A 22,086-nucleotide genomic window follows, 5' to 3' on the forward strand; every position below is an offset into this window, starting at 1 on the left:
ATATTCTTTCTAATAGCTTTTGGCCTCGTTCCTTTTGCCATAAACAGATGTTTCAAAATTGCGTTCTAGAACTCACAAAATTGAAGAATTCAACCAAGCAAACCATTAGAGTCCTATCAATTAAAGGCAGAAGTTACAGCAACTGCGAATGAAGACTTTTACAATGGCATTCCATCCAATTTCCGTATTGTAACATGATTCAATTGAAAAACAGCATTGAAAGCGAGAGTTCCCAAAATATTTTGTATGGTATGGAGTCTTGCATGACCTCAGCGAACCTAATTTAAAAGAGAAGACAATTTGCACAGACTCAACTGCAATGCCAAATTAATCATGAGCTATGTATACTTCCAAATTCTAAATGATTCTAAATAAATTCAGTTGTGAATAGCAAACATGAACCAGTCTATATGCTTTCAGCTCCTATTAGGGCTGAAACTGGTTTCGAGAAAGAGTTTGGCCACGTGTGCAGCATCGCCGAATGAGTCGTTCGATATCTGTTTGAGAAAGTGCATCATCTTCGTCAGGATTCTGGGCCGAGGCTTGAAGAAGTACTAAACAACTGAATTCTTAGAGTAGTCACAGCTTGCATTTTTGAGTTAGATTTTAAGTTAGACCCCAATAATTGATCATTTTTATGTCTAGCAGTGGTAATGTGTAGTATTCTGACTGTCTTCACATGTAGGTTTTTAAATGCAATAGGTCATGCAAACTTTTATTTATGATGTACAATATGTACTTTTTGACTGCTAATATATAGCACTAGAAAGTAAGTATAGCTCTCAACTGAATTTACCTGTTCAGAGAATTGGCTTGGAAAACAGTGGTCTCATTTCAACAAGAAAACGACCCCCACACTAAGACCCACCCTTAGGTGTCTCCTATACACAAATGCATAATAACTTTCATTGTGGTATTTGAACGACATGATTAGAGTCATAAAATTAGGACCAACGCCGGTATCGATCTCCCTGTGTTTTCTTACACGAAGAGTTCTTGCACCAAACGAGATATTGAAAGTTCAGATATCAATTTAATCAAAACAGTCGACTCAGAAACGACAAGGACTTACTCTTAGAACAATGAGGGTCAAAGCCTGTCCCACAAGAGAACGTCGTAATATCAATTCACACATTCTAGGTTGTCTCCTCTTCTCGCATTCATTCACCATTGTAACCAAACTGTACACGAACAGATCAGATAGTTGACCAAGAAATCTGAAACAGCACATACTGTCATGCTAGTTTAATTTCTGACAAATGCCGCAAAATTCAACATAGCTGCCAGGTAAAAAAAACGTTTGTTGATATCAATTCAACTTTATGAGTCGTCTTGAAAACTAAGCCGTATAGGGTTTGACCATCTGTTGGTGAGATTTTTCGTTTGTTCCTAATTGACAGGCAATGAAGGGTAGTAACACCTTTGGATAAGTCTTTCACAGCTGTGACCCTCAAGGTTCAATTTTTACACTTGTCATCGTTCTTTAAAAATGAGAAACATTTGCCAGAATTTACCATTGAATGCCATTCTTCTCAAATATGGAACTCAATTAGTTCAAGTGAAAATAAATGAAGGTCCGACTAAATTCACAGAAAAGGCACACAGGTGGAACCAAGTGCAGTGTGCAGGGGTGGGTATTGGGTGGGGGGGGGGGGGCAGTCCCCCGATCCTTCCTCTACTATGTAGTTAGTGTAGCGATTCAAAATCTATGTTACAAGAGTTTCAAGCTTTCATACTTATTCAACAAAGGTGGATTTAATTAATTATTATTTTTCGCACCTTCCTGTTTCTAGGGAAAATTGAGGAAAAAATATTAAAGTTTGGTTAAAACCAGTCTTTCTAATTATTCCAGGGAAAACTTCAACCTTTTGAGAAATTTTAACTAGAAAATGAGTTACGACGCGGTAAAACTTCAGACAGTCACAATTTACTTCGAAAAAGCTAATTTTGTTCAGAAAAATGAAACTGACAATAGAAAAATTAAAAAACATAGCTGTCAGATTGCCAGAAAAAAAGCCACAATAGCTTCGTAGATCTGCAGTCTAAAAAACATTAACAAAGACAGACCAAAAAAATCGTCTTTTCATTGAAGGCTGATATGTTATATTTTGATTAAAAATCTGTATAAGTTTTTGCTGCCTCTGTTAGCTGCGTTCAAATAACCTTCATTTAGAGTGACACACACCCATTTGACCTTATCTCTTTGAATTAAAGTAAATAAAAGTCAATTTCAAATGGAGTCATTTTTGAGAGTGAGGTAAGTCAAGTGTGACCAAAAATTTAATCACGCGAATGAACAAAAAAACTTGCTCCAATAAGAGCAAAAATGACGTCACGCACTCACTTTAGTTGAAATTGCATGAGCGAATGAACAAAAAGCAGGTTTGAGGTGGTTCTGACGTCATGTGGTCGTAACAAAAATCGCGACGACGAAATAAAAAACATAGCAGGACAAGTCCTGACCTACAATTCAAAGAATTTTCATTGACTAAAAAAAACTAGACCTAAAACGGACTATGAATGGATTGGAAAAACCATTTAGAAAAAAATCGGATCCAAAAAATCGAAAAAAAAACAGATATCTTTTATCAAAAATATCTTCTTTTATCAAAAAAAATCAAAGTGAAATTGCCGCATGTGAACAAAAAACAACTAGCGAGAAAGCGAATTTTTGTTCAAACTCCGTTTTCTCACTCTACTTTAAATTTAGAGCAAAAAAATTTCACGCCGCAAAACCACTCCCATTTTCGCTCCATTTCCTGTTTCGGCGTGACCAAAATCACTACTCCAATTTGACTTCAAAAATCGTGACGATGTGTGAACAGATCTTAAAAAAAAGACAGCGCCCCAATACAATTCAAATTCTTTGAATTATAAAAAACCAAGAGAAGGCCAATAATAGCCCCAGCTATCGCTGTGAGGCTATTAAAAAACCAATTTTCACGCTGAAGATAACTTTTTATGTTACACGAGATTGAAACGGATTTTAATATTTATTAGCAGATAATAATATATAGTAAAATAGGCATGTGCCCTATACCGCAAACTCCATAAGAGCAAACTCCGCAAATCGCCCGTTTTCGTTTTACAAGAAGGAAACTATTTGTAAGTACTTTCTGAAAACCAGCCGACGGCAACCAGTATATCTTCATTATTAAAAAATAGTTCTTCAAGTGCACATTCGAAAAGCGTTGCCTATTCAGAGAAGATCACGCACATACAGCGCACAGATCAAAAGCAAGCTAACATTATCTTTAGATAACAAAAAAGGATACATAATGAAGGGCAGACCTAATACCAATTTTTTAAACAGATGTCAAAATCATAAAAACCACTGCAATGAACTCGAGCCAAAGTTTAAATCATTTATGTATCATCAGCAACAAATTATACGGGCCATTAAGGCCAAAAACTGATAAAACAAGAAAATGAACACGTACAGGCAAACATGCCTTGTAACATCCTTATGTTACATCGCTTTTACCATAGCGACAGACGTAATTTCGGAATAATCAATAGTCAAGGTAAAGAAAGTCATTCGAGAAGTGAAATCCAAAGAATGTTCTGGAACAAAAGCGCAAAAATTCCAGCAAAAAATTTTGCATAAAAAACACACGTTTACAATAATTGCTTCAAACTTCATTCACGAGCAATTAAAAACTCACTTTCCATAGCCTGGGGAAACTTCAGATGTTAACTTCTTTGTTATAGCTGAAAAAAGTTCTGTTGAATTGCAGAGCATCATTTTCAAAGTCACTTATAAATACAAGATAAGCCACAAAAAACAGGTGGTTTCAATTGTGTTTGCGTTAATAAAACGAAAATGGTATTGATTTTATTTGGAATTGCTGGTCCAAGAGTTCGTTTTCAGGTCTGAAATCACCAAATATGTATTTCCCTATGGACGCCGAGTTCACACATTTTAAAGCTTTGAAAATTCAGAATTGTCTCAAATCTGTTCCCCGATTAATGGTTTTCACTTATTATTACTCTTTCGGACCTTTAAAGCGTTCCACTTTAACAAATCGTTGAAAACTTAAAAACGTTTTAGAAACCAAAACTATCCGGCAGAAACTACAAAAAGTGTTTCATTCTTCTCAGATACGTTAATAAGAAGTGCCCCCCAGAAAGATAAAATATGTTATACTGCGTTTCACTGATTGAAATCTAAAGTCCATACGCGGCCTCTTTCTCTTTGTTTCATTACCAACATTGCAGTAAATTCAGTGTTCCTTTTTTATATATTTTCCCATCCATTTTTGAACAATGAGGTGAAATAAAAGATACAAGTGAATTGAGAAAAGAGTAAAAGGAAAGCTAACTTGAAATAGGTGCTGTAGTTTGAGCGAGTAGGAACTCTGAAGAACTTGAGAATGGAGAGCAAGTACAACTCAGCATAGTCCAGACTGCACGGCCGATGAAGCTACAAAAATAACACAAGTTACAAATTCCCATTTCTTCTCATTACTAGCTAGAGACAAAAATGTCGGAACAATCTTGATATAGTACAAAGGCATCATACTAATTAGATGTTCCCATGTGTATGAATAGGAGAGACCGCGGGTACAAGTGTAGAGTATCAAGTGTAGAGTATCTCGAAGACGTCGCCTTTCTATACTATACACATGCAAAGATGCAGCAAGTCAGTATCTACGATATCGCTTTATCGAAAATATCGTGATACTTTTGTTTCAACGCATATCTACCAAAATTTGTGCCAAAATTGAGGTACTCTCACTTAAGATTTGCTTAAAATATTTTGAAAATTGGGTTCATCGACAAGTTATGACATGTTGTGTCAAATGCACTGCATGTCTTCGAATGATACATTAGGTTTGGGTTCAAAGAGTTGTTATGAAACTACTCTGTAATGACAGAGCTAATACATTAATACCCTTTTCCTCATTATGGATATTTCCCAAGTAAGGCCTTGCAACTTAACAGGTAGACACCGCCCTTTCAAACTTCTCAAAACTATCTCAGTGAAACAATCAAACGAACCAACCGTCTTGTACGTTTTCTTGATCAGTTCCAATTCTTGCGATTTCAGCATTTCTTCCGTAATATAGGCGAACTGAGGTTTCATTTTCTTGATTATATTAACGATACTACTTAGAGCATAACTTTCACTCCTGTGGATTTTCAAAAGAATTTGACCCAACAGCAGAATATTAACTAAATCAGTTGGATCTTGACTATTATTAACTTTACGCTTTCGCCTTAACACCCGAGTACCTAAATACTAATACATTATAACATCATTGACAAAGAAGCTTGTTTAGTCAGTGAAATTCCAATTAATAAATGAGGCTCGGTAATGTGCGTTGGCACATAATGTTCCGAACCCACCCGCCCAACCACATTTTTTACTTAATTGTCTACCTAATGAGCAAGAGATAGGAAATCTTTCAAAAACTAATGAATTGTTCGAGAATAACTAGTCAAGCCATTAAAAAATCGCTTTAAACTCAAACCACTCGAGAAAGTAAAAACGCCTCGTTAAAATGCCGATGATACCTGCCAAGACAAACAGCAGAATCAAATAAGAACAAAAGCATTAATTAAGACCAAAACTCAAAGTTGATCTATTTTAAAACCTTAGTAACAAAGTCAAAATAGCATCAGACCTAAAGTGAGCAAATTGACTTGCATTTCACCAGTAAAGATATGGGACCTGTCTTAAATAAGAATAATTAAAACGTAAAGCAAAAAAGAGTAGCAATACTGATGATACAATTATAAATTTTGAAAACAATTAATTGTATTAAACATCAAAAAGAACAAATAGGCAAAAATCCTAGATTCAACTAAATTTATCGATGAACGGAGTCGAAGTCTTTAAAATCACACACTATTCACTACAAACATTAAACGGAATCAAGTGCGCCTTCTTTCAACAACATTAATGCGACGAGTCACCTGTCATTAAAGTTATAATTGGAAAAGACCGCAAAAAGGAACCACAAAAATTCGAAAGTAAAAAAAAGTTATGAAAACTCGTATTCAAAGCCAACAAACAATTGTTTAAAAGAAAACACAGTAATGAAGACTATATTGAAATACACTAGAAAGATTTCACCTTTATTTTTGCCAGACATTGTTACTGGAAGCCAACTGGACTTGTAATTAGTGAGACAAAGTCAAAACACCACAAAATAACAACGAATACATGCAGAAAACAAATCTTCACAATTTTACACAGCCGATGTTGAAGCCCAAAAAACCATTTTTTTTGTTGTAAATAGAATGTAATTTCACTGGCCTTAAATTGACTGTAAAATTAACAATTGCAGCTTGACCATTAAAAATATTATTTTCAAACATTAGCGAAAAAGAAAATTTGACAGAAAAATAATGATTTTTGGATATTTATCAACTTATATTAGAAGAAACCCATCAGTTATCAAGCGAAAACAATGAATAGTTTCATTAATAGCTCCATGGATAGCGAAGTAGATTTCTGACTTTGTCACTAGTCCACAAAAAGAACAACAGGTGATGGCAAAACACAAGAATGCATTAAATATCGACGAAAATTTGTCGGAACTATTAAAACCATGAGCTTTACTCAGAAAGCATATTTAATTATTGGATCTCATTTCAACCTTAATGTGACCTTTTGTTAATTGAACCTCTAACTGGAAACAGACTGGTCTGTAATTTGGATTACCTAAAATTAAAAAGGAGAGAGCCAAAATGCAATCTGAATCCTTTCAATTGGAAAAATGGACCATGAGGTCAAAACTGGCCTTGCTATCGCTGCGCGGCTGTCAAAAACGTCATTGTTCCAAATAATTGCGTAGTAGATATTTTAGCAAGCAATAATTTTATTATCAAACAAATTATGAATTTTTGATGAACATCGATTTAAATAAGCGACAGTCCGCAATAATAGTTCCCTAAAGTGGGTTAAAGAGGTTAAAAAGCTCTAAAATGATGCAAAAAAGATTGTGTCAGCTGTTTCTTTGTCTGCATTACCTGTCATGTTGGACACAGTTGGCTAAAGCAGCATATTTGGTTCCATTGTTAAAAAATGATTATGCTGAATTTTCAAAAATTCAGCCAAAAGCGTGGGTCCGAAATCTTTCCAAAGATCAGATAACTGCCTAAAATGTCACAAAACCCCTTTTTATCTCCGACCATATTCTTGTTATCTTTGAATCAAACCTCTCATTGAAATCTAAGAGTAACGACATAACGACAAGAGAAATGTTTTTTTTTCACGTTCTAAATTCAAGAGATCTTGCCCTTGAAGAATGGTGAAAATGTACCAATATGAGAATGGCAACAATATGTTTGATTCATTCATCTATATTTTTGAGAAAATTCTTGAAAAACATACACCGATTCAGACTGTTGTAAAAGGGGGTGTAAATTTTAAGAAATCTAAGCCCTGGTTAACACAAGAATTGAAGCATTCGAATGCCCAAAAACATTTTTCGTTCAACAAAAGGAAACAAAGTCCTGACAGAGAGACGTACAAAGAAATTAAGCGTGTGAGAAACTTAGTTATTAAGAGATTAAGAGAGAACCACAACAATTTTTGCATCAACTTCTTACAAAACCTACCAAGTAAGGAACAGTGGAAATTCATTAAACAGAAGATCAGTCGGAGTGAACAAAGTGTAGAGGTTGATGAAATCAGATTAGATATTGGTGAAACTTCAAGGCACCCAAAAAAGTCTTGTCTAAATTTGCTAATCTAGCTGTTTTCAAAGTTAAAGATGTTGCTTGTAAATACCCTGCTAAACTTAACATACCTGAATTCACCTTCAGAACTGTGACTAGAAAAGAACTTTATTCAATCATTGAATCGCTGGACGATAACAAAGCAGCAGGACTTGGTGAAATATCAATTCGTCTCATAAAGACTTGCAAATTAGCTATAGGCGTACATCTACAGATCGCCTTAAAAGAGTGCATTAAGGAAAAAAATTTCCCAACTAAAATGAAACTAGCCTATGTAACACCAATCTTCAAATGATAAATTAGATAGCACATACTATCGACCAATGTCTGTAGAGCGCCTACTTCTAACTCAGATGACGGATTTCATTGATACGCACAGAATTATAAATAAAGAGCAATTAAGATTTCAGAAAAAAAAATCAGCAACCGATGCAGTTTCACCAATGGTTGAAACAGTTTCGTCTAATTTGGATCAAATCAAAGAAACTGTTGCTATTTTTCTAGATCTTCCAAAATCTTTTAATTCCATTTCGCGTCACAATTTTGTCTTAAAACATTAAATGTATGGTTTTTCCCAGGAAGAGAGGGAATTGCTGTTTCCATTCATTTGCTTCCAACCGCATATATTTTTCTTTTACCTTCTTTTATCATTTTTCTTTTATAGGTGAACAAATTTTCATCTAATACAAATACGGAAAAGGTAATTCAATTCACAGGCGACACAATTGTTCAAAAGAAGCTTACATCGGAAAATCAAGGAAATTTTTACAAAAAAACAAGAATATGTAAGGATGAATACAAAAAAAACGAATTAATCTTTTGTCGCCCTAAAATTCTGCTTTGGGGTCTATTCTTTACAAAAACTTTAAAAAGTTCTCACCACATAACAAAATTGCAGATATTTTGGTATTAAAATTGACAGAAACTTTAATTTCGATGAGCAGCTAAATAAAATCTCAAAAATATGGCTCATGCTATAAGATCAATGTACCTAATAAGACATCAAATTGGCCTAATATCTTCTTTCAAAATTTATCTGAAAAAATCTAAAACGCCTTAACAGATTAACTAGGGTAAATAGGCGTGCTTTCTACGCAAAAGTATGACTAAGCGACAGATCCGTCAATTCAGACAAAGATCCTACCAGCTAAGCTAATAATAGCAAAAATGTCACAAACAAAACTTCATTATGATATAGCCGGACCAGAAAATTCTGAAAGCTTTCACGGGTATCTGAGTCCTAATCAAAACACTCGAACAAAAATCAAAATTAGACAGAATGTCAAAACCAACTATGGAATGAATTCGATTGTTCGGCAATGCGTACAAAAATGGAATAAGTTACCATTCATAGGCTTCGGTTGGTAAAAATGAAAACGTTTTTAAAAAAACGTTGATTTTTCTTGCTCTCACAACATGGAAAAATTGCTTTTAATAATAACTTAAGAGCTTTTAGAAGTTATTTTTATTTTTAGGAAGAAAACAATCGGAAGAAAATTTTGTAATTCTTTAGGAAAATTGATTGGTGTTTATTATTTTGTTTGAATGATTTGAAGTATTTTTTGTTTCAAGTATATTTAACCACATGGTTATAACTTTAATTTACTTGTTACAAAAAATAGAACAATTCAGTAGCTCACTTCTATATAACATTTTTATCCAAATTTTCAAAGCAAAATCGATCAAAACTTTAGCAAAAATTATGAAAAATGTTAACAAAACAACGGAAGTGAGGCGAATGTTGACATAAACCTCCGTAACAAGCTTTTTATTAATACCACTCAGATCTCGGTGCAATGAATAAATCGTTCGGTGAAAATGAATGTTCAAAAAATCCAGTTCAGTATACAGTTCCTCCCCAGTAAAGTTAGTCGTACAAAAAAAGACCCCCTTTCAACTCCGACTATTTTCGTATCATTATTATCCTCGAACCAAGCCTCTCATTGCATTCTGAGAGTGACAACATGATACAGACAAGAAATTTTGTGACTTTTCTCACGTTCTAAATTTAACAGAGATCGTGCCCTTGCAGAATGATGGAAAATGTACCAATGTGAGAATGGCAACTATAGGTTTGATTCTTTCATCGATATTTTCGGGAAAATTGTTGAAAAAAACGCACCGATTCAGATTGTTATAAAAGGGGTGTAGTGTAAACTCTAAGAAATCAGAGCCCTGGTTAACACAAGAATTGATGCATTCGATTGCCCAAAAACATTTTTTGTTCAACAATTGGAACTAAAGTCCTGAAAGTGAGACGTCAAAAGAAATTAAGCGTGCGAGAAACTTAGTTAATAAGAGATTAATGGACGTTTACAACAATTTTTGCATCAATTTCTTCCAAAAATTACCAACAAGTAAGGGGCCATGGAAAATCATTAAACAGAAGATCAGTCGGAGTGAAAAAAGTGTAGAGGTTGATGAAATCAGATTAGATAGTGGTGAAATTCTAAGGGACCCAAAAATATGAATTGTCTAAATGCATCATTTGCTAATCTGGGGGTTTTCAAAGGTTCAGTGGTTGCTTGTAAATACCCTGCTCAACTTAATATACCTGAATTCACATTTATAACTGACTAGAAAAGAACTTTATTCAGTCATTGACTAGCTGGACGATAACAAAGCAGCAGGACTTGGTGAAACATCAATTCGTCTCATAGTTTTGCAAATTGGCTATGGGTGTACATCTACAGTTCGCCTTAAATGAGTGCATTAGGGAGAAAATTTTCCCAACTAAAAGAAAACTAGCCTATGTAACCCCAATTTTCAAAAAAGTTGAAAATTCGACCGCACAAACTATCGAAAAATTGCTGAAACTCCGAGTTTTACCAAAAATTTTGAGCGCCTGCTTCTGACGCAGATGACGGATTTGATTTTCTTTTATATGTGAACAATTTCTCTTCTAACACAAAAACGGAAAAAGTAATTCAATTCACAGATGACACAAGTGTTGTCTGTTGTTGAAAGGAAAGCTTACAAGGTTAAGTTAAAAGTCACGAAAATCTTGCAAAAAACAGAAGAAAAAGTAGAGATGAACAAACAAACTTTGAACACAAAAAAACGAATTAATCTTTTTCTCGCCCAATAATTCTGATTTCGGATCTAATCTTTACAAAAACTTTAAAAAATTCTCACAACACAACAAAATTGCAGATATCTTGGTATTAAAATTGACAGAAATTTTAATTTCGATGAGCAGCTAAATAAAATCTCAAAAATATGGCTCATGCTATAAGATCAATGTACCTAATAAGACATCAAATTGGCCTAATATCTTCTTTCAAAATTTATCTGAAAAATCTAAAACGCCTTAACAGATTAACTAGGGTAAATAGACGTGCTTTCTACGCAAAAAGTATGACTAAGCGACAGATCCGTCAGTTCAGACAAAGATCCTACCAGCTAAGCTAATAATAGCAAAAAGGTCACTAACAAAACTTCATTATGATATAGCCAGACCAGAAAATTCTGAAAGCTTTCACTGGTATCTGAGTCCTAATCAAAACACTCGAACAAAATTCAAAATTAGACAGAATGTCAAAACCAACAATGGAATGAATTCGATTGTTCGGCAATGCGTACAAAAATGGAATAATTTACCACAGTGGCTTCGGTTGGCAAAAATGAAAACTTTTCTAAGAAAACGTTGAATGCTTTCTTGCTCTCACAAAATGAAAAATTCCTTTTAATAGTAACTTAAGAGCTTTTAAAAGTTATTTTTATTTTTAGGAAGAAAACAATCGGAAGAAAATTTTATGTAATTCTTTAGGAAAATTGATTGGTGTTTTTTATTTTGTTTGAATGATTTGAAGTATTTTTTGTTTCAAGTATATTTAACATGGTTATAACTTTAATTTACTTGTTACAAAAAATAGAAAAATTCTGTAGCTCACTTCTATACAACATTTTTATCCAAATTTTCAAAGCAAAATTCATCAAAACTTCAGCAAAAATTAGTAAAAATGTAAACAAAACAACGGAAGTGAGGCGAACGTTCACATAAACCTCCTTAACTCACTGGAGGACGCGAAGTTCAAACAATCGTATTTTGATTTTCTGCGCTCGACAAGCTTTATATTAATACCACTCAGATCTCTGTGCAGTGAATATATCGATCGTTTAAAATTGATATATTGCGGCTTAGCTTAGCAACACACTCAATTGTTAATTCTGTCTTATTAAGAAACTTGTTAATTTTGTCTTAGTAAACTGACATACAGTGCGTATTGAAGCACACTTTCTTGAGCGGTAAATTACTTGTTATCGTGTCTTGTTTCTGTAGATCATATTAGTTATTGTACAGTTTTAACTTACTTTGACTTGTGAAAAAAGAATTAACTTTGATATTCTCAAAACTTTCTTTCTGAGGAACGAAGTTCCTAAAAACCAATAGAGAGACTTGCTAACTTTGAATTTTGAAACATATTATTATTATCAGATTTGCAAAGGGTAAAAGGCCCTGTTTTACAACTGCTAACTGTAGCAGGTTGAAACTTTGCAGAGTCATAGCCAAGTTATAAGGCTACAGTTTTTCGAAGCGGGATTTCCCAAATTCGGTTTATAACTTGAGTTATTAATAAAAGAAACTCAACAAAAAATTGATTGCTTCAATTTGAATTATTTTGTTAATCTGAGAGAAACAAGTTTGTTATACAGCAAAGCTGAGCAATTAGTTATCAAGCGTAATAGAGCAACAAGTAATGCAACGGTAATCTACAGTATAGCGGATATACAGTTCACAAAAGTTAACTGCAAAAATACAATATCCGGACAGATTTGAAACCGCTGAAACGAACTGGGCGGTGTAAAGTTTTCCTTGACTTTGATAGGAGAGCAGCCGTTACAGAGTGCACAAAAAATCCAGTTGAGTGTATAGGTCTTCTCCAGTAAAGTAGGTCGTACAAAAGACATAACCACCCCTTCCAACTCAGAATATTTGATTGATTGGGAGAGCAAAATTTATTAATCCACTACACAATCTACTAGCGCCAAAAATGAAAGTCGAGGCACATTTCAGGATTAAATTACGAGTGGGGTCTGCGCTGAAAGTGCTTTTTTGTGTTGTAGTGAACAATTTAAAAACAATCAAATCATGTCACAAAAAACTCTGCTCAAAAGTCTTGCTTGAGCTTAGGGAGGCTAGCATCACTGGATAAGAGATGGTAATTTCCATTTCAGCAGAACGAAAAAGATTTTATGAGCCTTGTTTGGCTAACAGTTGCCAAGCTGAATAAATTACAGTCAGCTTGAATAGGGTTAAACATGCTTGTCACGAAATAAAAAGCGACAGAAAAATAATTGATCTTAATTTACAAACTGTTACATACAATCACTTTCTGCAGCTACAATTAGAACACCCAGTGGTAAAAAGAATCTCATTAAGTAAGCTAACTTGAACGCAAAATGAACATCGCATAAATTTCGAGAGCAATTTTCCAATTAAAATCGACTTTGTTTTCCTTATTTCAGCAACTTTTCACACTCATTCAAAATTCTAATATAGAGCACTGAACGAAGGATTACTTAACACAGTGATTACTTCGGGGTGAGTTTTTAAATCATGAAGTCGTTGAACTCCCGATGCAAACTTTTCATTAAATTTATGGAGCGGATTAAGTCAGGAACGGATTCTGAATTGTTCAAAAGTTTCTCAAAATTAAGTAATTTTTCATGTAAAATAGCGATTGAGAAAAACCCTTCCTCTTATAGGGTAGTCGACCAACTAGGTGCGGCAAGTCAACTCCAATATACATCTACAAATTCTCGCCGTAGTCAAACGTCAAAGCATTGTATATAAACAAAGATAGGAAAGGGATTAGGAAAGGGTGTACAACAATTTTACAACGCCATTTGAAAAATTTATCAGCTGACTTAAGACAACAACCACCCCTCTGCCTCCAATGAACGCTTCGACAAAGGGAAGCCGCCGCATTGATCGTGCGCCACGTAGGCAGTGTATGGAGCCGCGCAAGAGCGCAAAGCTAAGTTTTGCCTCGATGCAACCACGTCAGAATAAGAATAGTCTTTTCATTCGCTGCTTCTTACTGCCAACTTCCATATGGCTTTCGACGCTGACGTGCTAGCATCAAGTTTTATTGAAACACGAACCAGAAAACGCCTTTGCTTCGATATTTAATCGAGCGTAGTCATTACTCGTAATTCTACTTGCAAAGGTTTCTGCAAAATCCGGAGACAGGGCTCCACTTCGAGGTTACATACTTCATCGATCAAATTATCAGAATAATCGCGTATATCATTGAACCTGATGTAGGTAAAGCCATCTTTTGGACAATGTAACGCATCAGCTACGTTGAATTTTTCTCACATAAACAGGTTGATGTTATTTTCAGTTTCCCAGCCGTATGAGGGCAATGCGGTCTCTAAATTCTCCCTTGGTTAGATGAAAACTGTATCTTTTCAACGGGAGACCGTTGAAATATCACTACGCTCCTCTTTTCTTTTCTAACCCTCAGTTTCATCAATGATATCTCTCATTTTTGGAATTTTCTCGCGAGCCGGGAGGCTGCTTTTTTTTGATCTTCTCAAGGATCTGTTCCTGTATTACAACAGGATCCGCAGCGCTATACTCAAACAAGTGTTCACACATTTGAACAGATCTTTGATACTAGTTTTCCGTCTTCAGATAACAAAAAGTTTAGGCTACCTTTCACTAGAAGAAGATATTTCCATATCTATCGTTGAAGAAAGGAGGGTTCATCATTGAAGTGATTAAATAATTTTCAACTATATTTTCTGCATCTCGAAGTTGCTTCCCGGAACCTGGCTTCCTTCTTGCAAAGAAGTTGAATTAATATCGGACTCTGTTTAAGAACTACAGACATTCTGAGGAGACATCTTACATTGACTGTTTTGATAGTTGGACCGACTAGTTGTCCAACTTTTCATGCAGGAACTGTTGGCAACATTCATTTCAGCTTAATACAGAACCTAGAACACGATGACCTTCAATCACATCAACATCTAAACCCAAAAAACGCTTTTTATCTCTACGTATTTCAATTTTGCGATTCGATAACACTTCCTCACAATGTATCTGAAGGCATTTCCATGTTCATTGAGCCGTTTCAACTCATTAAGACTGAAGTGTACCAGCAGCATTACCGTCACCGGCGTACCACATGATCTTCGATTATAGATGAGAAAATCTATGATCTTTGAGTAAATCTGATCGCCGAGTAGGTAGAGTGGAACAACAGGTACACCATTCGTGCCATTGTGATCCGATCCCCTACAATGTACTTTGAGACTTGATTACATTTTTACTATGAAAAAGTCTTAATAATGTCTTGCACGAATTTTTAACAGCTGGATAAAGTGAAGGACAAGGTTTTGCGATTCCTTGCGGCAAGATCTCTGGTAAAGACTGTTGAATGCGCTCTTGGCATCGACAAGTAAAATTCCTTCTGTACTTTTATTTTGGAAGTGTCGACGAAGCGCATGATTACTATGTTCAGTGCCACTCTTTTGTCCTAGACAAAGCTGTACATTTCCCGCATTTTCTGAAGATCTTGTTACACTTCACAATTCTTTATTAATTCTGCCTTTTAACAATGTTTTACAAACATCACGTGGGGAAGTCTCAAATTATGTTACTAACCATTGACATTCGTTTGCATCAATACTGGAGGGACCACGACTATCATTTGTCTTCAATGAGTTTCTCCTATGATACTGACACGTTTATACTCACACAATTATCTGCTGTGGATAAGACACCATCTTTTACAACATCAGTCGAGCGTCCTAAAGCGCTCGATATCTTAGCGGTTTTCACTTTCTGATCAAAGGCCCTGTATTCACTCACTTTTCGTTTTTCAGTAGTTTTACTTACACGTTCTTGAAGTACATTGGCTTCGTTAAACAGGTCACCGAAACTGCATCGGACAATGGGTCCAGTCTTTCATCGATTGTTTTCGATATGGATCCATGGTCATCGCTTTTCGGTGTGGATGAGGTTTTATGAAAGATTTGGACGAGGCATTATTATTGCACATATCATTGAGCTAGCGATTCTTCAAAAATTTCAAGAAATCGCTTGGTTCTGGAATTAGAATGTCGTCGTGGAGATGCCACGTGGGTACAAGCCCCTCATTTATGTTCTTGTTTTAGCACGCGTGTTTGCAAAAATCAAAAATCCATATGCATGGGTCCTGTACACTCCGGTTACTCTCAAAATAGTCCCACAATTACTGAATTAGTCGTCTTTCAAGCAGCCAAAAATTGCCTGGCTTTAGAGACCAGAATAAGGCCCGAACGAACCAGAGCGCTATTGGCCATAGCGAACCTACCACCATTGAAAAACATCGCCAAACAAAGGGCAGCCGCTCTGAGAGAAAGAGTGCTACGACTACCAGAAGGCACACCAGCCAGAGATACTGCCCTCAGAAAGGTCAAATTAAGGCTAAAATGCCGAGCTCATGAGGGCTACCTGAGAAAAGTCAGCCAAGGAGAAGAGCAGCCGGACGCAGACGATGATGTGCTCAGACCATTCCGAGGATGCTGGCGAAGAATAGCCGAGGAGACTGCATCAGCTAGCGAGCTGGACAAACTAGGAAGAGTTCACCTGGAAAACACTCTAGCATTCCCCTGGGAGTCCACGGACGGTGACATATCCCTTGACATGTCCGTCACCGAATTGTATTCGAGGAACGAATCAGAGGAGTCCAGGAAAAGAGCAGCAGAGCCACTTCTGGAAAGTGCGCTAAATTGTGGCATCAGAGTGTTCACGGACGGAGCTGTCGTAGAGGCAACTGGCAATGGAGGAGCAGCAGCAGTGATTCAGACCAGAGTGGAAGAAAGGATCGTACAAAAGGCCGCCGGAGAGTTCTGTTCCTCGTACCTAGCTGAAATGACAGCAATTGATGCCGCGGTGGAAATTTGCCTGCAATTAGGTGAAGAACATGGAAACATCAGCCTTTTCACCGATTCTATGTCATCGTTGCAGACTCTACAACAAGGTCCAGCTAGTCAGGATAGCGAAATGGGTGTCGCGATTTGGAGGAAGCTGAGCCAGCTGAAGATCACGATCAAGCTCAACTGGATCCCTGCGCACTGTGGAATTGATGGAAACGAGCGGGCGGACAAAGCGGCAGGCGCAGCATGTGCTCTCCCCCAGCGAGAGGTGGATACGCCGCTACAAACAGCCCTGGCAGTACTGAAGCGAGAACGAAAGAAGTACAAGGAGTCGTTCCGGGAATACGCTCGCTTCTCCAACAAACAAGAAGAAACAAGACTGGAGCGAGCCGATAGAGTCACAGTGAACCAGTTCCGAGCCGGAGCCTCCTCGGTTAGCAAGGCCACCCTGTAAAGAATGGGGAAAACAGCTGACGACGCGTGTACCTTCTGCGGGGAAGAAGAGACCGAAAAACATATTCTACAGGATTGTCCAAGAACCGTACAAGCAGTGGTCGACTTAGTGGGTCTGACGGAGGTGGACCTGCTCGAGAATTCCAAAATGCTACTGCAACTACTAAAGAAGACAGGTCGTGCAAATGCACGGACTATATCAACCAAGGATGGGTGAAACGCCGCTGAAACGAGAAGAAGACTTTGTTTCCTCTGGCCCACAGATCCACTTCATAAACTTATGAAATCTTGCAAGAATAGGGAATTCAGAGCGCCCCAGCTCCAAGCACTCCGAACCAAAGAAAAGAGCGGGCGATATCCTTGTTACCTATTTGTTGCCTAAAAGTTATTAAATGGCTTCATATTCTGCAATGACTAATGATGAAAAATCTGGCAAGGACAGAACCCATTCAACTTTAGCACCTCGTGATAAAAATTACCCCTCAGTAGACGAATTAGTGTTAAGGTTTCAAGAGACTCACTGGCAAGCTAACGAAGGAATGGATTGTTAGCCTTCTCAAAGATGCAGTCTACCACCTCAATGAAGCTAAGCATACATCTAATCTTTAATTCAGTTGATGAAAAACTTAAGCTAATTAGCTGCAACGAAATTCTAAATTTACAAGCCAACATCTTAACTCACTCAATGAAACACTTGATACTGCTAATGCAGTGCAGCCAGAACGTTTGCCTTCAAAGCCTGAGCACAATAATGATCAGTTACGGGCATTTTAATTGGCATTTCGGAGAGCAAGATGAAGTCAAAACTTGCGTGATTTGGATGACAAAAATGCAGTTGACAGAATTATTGGTGACCTCGGTTCAGATAAGGCTTCTATAGACTGTTTCAGACTGTCTAACCAACCTTGTGTCACAAAGCCTTCCAAATATATTATGGTTTGACAAAAAACATGGATCTTTTGAATATATTACTAGCCCAAAAATAAAACATAGCAGCAATAGCTGATCTTTCAGATGGCGTGCACGGTGGAGCTTGCATACTTTCCGAAAAACTTATATCTCATTTTGCCTTGGATAAAAATAGAAGGCCACATCTGTAGCGCGTCTTCTTCCCTGAGCCTTGCCTTTTTTAATTGTATTTAATACCCACCAAGAGGCAGCAAATGCCAGAAGAATATTTCAGTTTATCTAAATTCACAGGCATTAAATTTATTTGATGAATAAGTTTGAACGACCCCACATTTTATTAACTGGCAAATCTAATGTACCTCAACTTGACTGCGAAACAATTTCAAGTAGTGCTCCTGAACTAATTGCTTAATTAGCTGTAACTTGAAAATTATATGACGAAACCACTTATAATGGAGGGAACACTCTAGACCTCGCTTTCAATAATTTTGATGCAAAGACAGCCTCATCTCTCTAAATTTGTATCCTTTAGTGATCAAAATTTGCTCGTTATGTATTGAAGCTGAAATTCAATTGCATTTTTAAGATAGGCATGTCTTACCATTGTAGTTGTCAACCACTGAGCCCAATCATATAATCCAGTCGGTTAAAAAAAATCGAGTAACCACACTACATTAATCAGTCGCTTGAGGAATTATGCTAATTCCCTCTAATACACGCTTTAGATAGAGGCGCCAGCTTAACCAATTTTATAGCTCCTATACTATGCGTTGTCTTCATAAGAGATGCGTACCCGAGGCGACCAGTGCCATCTTTATCAAAACTGAAGTTCTCAGAAAATCATCAACACGCCAACGAGCTCCAGGCTCTCATCTTATTGAATAGTTCTTATCCAATTACTCTAGTATTCAGCACGGCTTTAAGCTTCTCGAGACACTCAAAAGAACCTCTTCCTTCCCAGTTACTATGCTGAGTGGTAACGGCAAGTTAGTAGCTACCTACGAGAAAGCAGAAACCTTTAACCAATACTTATGATCAGTCTTCATAAAATGCAATTAATTTTCAAAGATTACTCGGATACGGCCAATATCTCGTTTAATTTTGACATCAACGAAATAGAGAATGACTTGTCACGATAGAGCCCTGGTTTTGTTCTTTACAATGTTCCAGGAAAATTTCTTGCAGTTTTTAAATTGTTCAATTAAATTAAAGTTAATTGCACATTTTCCATGCATTGGAATGCTGCGTTGATTATATCCAATTCATAAAAAAAGACGACAAAGTTTATCTATCCTCAAATAGATCTATCGGTAACCTCTCAAAAGTTAAAATGGACTGAGAGAATGATCTACAAACCTCTGCCCGGAAGTGCGATATCAACTTTCTTATTCGGGTTGGTTTTAAAAAAAAAACACAGGTCTCTACGTCTCTGGTATTACAGCTTTTACTCTTTGTGAACAACTTCTATGTATGACTATGGTGACGACTTCTACGTTTGTTATTTAGATTTAGTTAAGCCTACAATCGTGTCCCCACAACCTTTCCAGAAAAATTAGCTGGTTTCGGCATCGGCAGTGACCTATTGAAGCTCATCTGATCCTATTTAAATGGTCGCTCGCAAGTCGTTAGCGCTGAACGCTACTTGTCTACAGCTTAACCAGTAACTAAGGCTTCAATCTTGGGACTCATTGATGTTTATTTGTTTCGTGAATGACTTACCCGATGTCGTGAAAGATGGTCTACTATTTTCACATGCCACCGACTGCAAAATTGGTAACCGTACACTTCTGCTCTTGAATCAGGTTTTAAAAATTGCCTACAATGAAGCGATCAAAATTGCATGATGAATCCAAAACACAATTCATGTTCATAAGCAGATCTGTCGCTGACACTCAAACTTCCTGCAGAAACATCACCATTGCTTCAAATCTTATAAGTGATATGGGCGTTACCATTCGTGCCAATTGGAAACGGAATAGTCATATCCTGAATAAAATCAATAAGGCATTATCTATCTCTCTTAATAAATTTTCTTAAAAGTCTCCCGAAGTCCACAGAAGACAAGTGTGAACTTGCTATGTTTTATCCGCATTTCTAAACGCCTCTGAAGAATGGCGTTCGTCAACAGCTCCTTTCTATCTAAACTAGAGCTCTTTCAAAGTAGAGCAACCAAGTGGTTTTCTGACGAATCTTCCTGCGTTGACAGATTACGCGAACCTAAAATTCTTCCGATAAGTCTACTTCTAGAGATGAAAGACATTCTTTTTCTGAGCGAACTGCGGGATTTGAATTTCCTCTCGATCCTGTTGCACTTGGTGATCCGAAAGGTGATTATTTTCTTCGACGAAAACAACAGCTAACAGTCTCTAAGACCTCATGCAAACTGGCCGACTCCGATTTCTTCGTGCGAGTATTAAGTTTGGAAACTTCTTGCAACGATTTACAGAACTCGACATTTTTGAAGAACCTAAAATGTTTAAGAAGAAGCTGAAGAAACAGTTTATGGTGTTCTGGATTACAACCACTCTCGGAAATTTTAAACTTCTGTCATGTTTAACTTTTTATTGTTTTAGTTCCCGTTTTTGTATGAGCTTTCAATGCCGCTAATAAAGTCTTTTACTACTACTACTACATCAGTGCTCGATAAAAATAGATCTTTGATTTAACCGTCAGTTAAGATGGGGTGCTTCGCCGCACTAGGAAAAACTCTTTCATGGCTTTACCAATTATGAACTTGATATTTTCACTCCAATTCAGGATCCCTGTGATGACAAAACCCACATCTTTTACTCGTGTCTCGGCTTTGATCTCATTGTCCACCAGCATAGAAGTTGCTGCTGTGGGTGACTCAGGGTTTTCCTGACTTTGAGCTCGCTCAAAGAGCACTTTATGTAGTTAAACAGGTAATTTTGTATACCCCAACAGTATAAACTGAATAGATCGTCTTTCAATTCAATTTCGTCAAGTCTTTCGCATTTCCGTGGAGGAGTAGACTATGTTAGGCCAATCATTTACAACTGTTTTACTACTCTTTAATTTACGGGTTTTTCTCATTATAGCCCCCCAGCTTAATGGTCAGATAACCTATAGCCCCCCCCCCCCCCCAATCATGGTAAATATACCATAATGGGGGGCTATATTTTCATGGGGGCTATAATGAGAAAGACCCAAATTTACTTACATGGTGAAGCATTTTGATGCTGATGTACCCCCCACGGATGCATAGTAATATTAGAAAAGGTCTTTGATAACAGCATTTCCATACAAAGACAGCGAGTTCGCTCATCCCAATCACCAAAAAGATAGTCACTGAAGATGACAACTCGTGCAATTGATATCTTTTCAATATCACACGTTACCACAGGTGAATTTGTCTCATTAAATGAATTAAGCTCACATATGACGTCAGGCAAACACTTCTCATGGATTCGCTTTGGATCCCCATAACACCACGACATAACTGAAAATCAAGATAAAAGAACCAGTTCTACAATGGATTAATCTTTACCATATGCAGCCAGTACAGGTCTCACCATATAAAAACTGAAAGCTGTTTTAAAATAAAAAGGATCTTTTCCGTTTGTGCCCCCCAAGCTTAGTGGGCACATATTATTTGCTTCCCATAGCCGCACGTGCCATGTTTTCTCATAATGATTTACTATGTAATGGCACGTAGGCCTGTAACTGGGGGGCGCATAACGTACTGGGGGGGGGGCACAAACAGAAAAGATCCAATAGGACAATCCTCGTAGGACAATCCAATGGATGAGTAGTGATCCCCCACTATGAGACATCACTGCATCGTATAGTCTCCCTTCTACAAGTCAATGATCGTACCAATTTTAGTGTACGGCAGTCCTTGTTACGGTTTAAGCCGCTATGTTATGACACAACTTGAAAATGTACAAAAGAGAGTAGTTAAATGGATAGTCTACGGTGAACTAACATATAAAGATGCCCTTTTGTCACTGTCGATTTTACCACTACCTATGTACATACAGATTAACAACCTCCTAACGTTAGCTAAATTAGTTGAAGGTCGCTACGACACCAGTTTGCTCAAAATTCCTTTGTACACCGAGTCCTCGCGCCGCAAATTGTTTCAGCTTTCGAGACCAGCGAGGAAAAATCTCGAGGAGAACTTCTTCTTTCGAACATGTA

At 36.9% G+C, this 22,086-nt stretch overlaps 2 protein-coding genes across 4 annotated transcripts in view; both read right to left on the bottom strand.

Moving 5' to 3' along the window:
* Positions 1-22,086, bottom strand: part of LOC142349335 (uncharacterized) — a 268,438-nt gene that overhangs the window by 169,894 nt on the left and 76,458 nt on the right. The window lies entirely within an intron of this gene.
* LOC142349999 (uncharacterized) lies at positions 297-21,385 on the bottom strand. 3 transcript variants are annotated; one of them, XM_075401886.1, is made up of 4 exons: positions 21,323-21,385; positions 4,323-4,423; positions 1,073-1,217; positions 297-554 (listed from the first exon to the last, which is right to left on the bottom strand). In XM_075401886.1, exons 1-4 carry the CDS (start codon positions 21,368-21,370, stop codon positions 417-419), a joined length of 432 nt encoding a protein of 143 aa, XP_075258001.1. In that variant the 5' UTR covers positions 21,371-21,385; the 3' UTR covers positions 297-416. The 3 variants fall into 3 exon arrangements, with proteins under 3 accessions (XP_075258001.1, XP_075257999.1, XP_075258000.1); XM_075401884.1 differs by having other exon boundaries at positions 21,107-21,385; XM_075401885.1 differs by lacking the exon at positions 21,323-21,385 and adding an exon at positions 5,006-5,235.

The sequence above is a fragment of the Convolutriloba macropyga genome, chromosome 11 (genome assembly GCF_964194025.1).
Source record: "Convolutriloba macropyga chromosome 11, txConMacr16.3, whole genome shotgun sequence".
In the NCBI taxonomy this organism is placed as follows: Eukaryota; Metazoa; Xenacoelomorpha; order Acoela; family Convolutidae; genus Convolutriloba; species Convolutriloba macropyga.

Excerpts from the sequence above, each read along its gene's own strand:
- LOC142349999 (XM_075401884.1), bottom strand. The coding sequence starts at position 21,211 with ATGAGCGAACTCGCTGTCTTTGTATGGAAATGCTGTTATCAAAGACCT. Across the intron at positions 4,424-21,106 it reads GCATCAAAATGCTTCACCAT|CTTCATCGGCCGTGCAGTCT; the intron begins GTAAGTAAATTT and ends TTATTTTTGTAG. Across the intron at positions 1,218-4,322 it reads AACTACAGCACCTATTTCAA|ATTTCTTGGTCAACTATCTG; the intron begins GTTAGCTTTCCT and ends GTGCTGTTTCAG.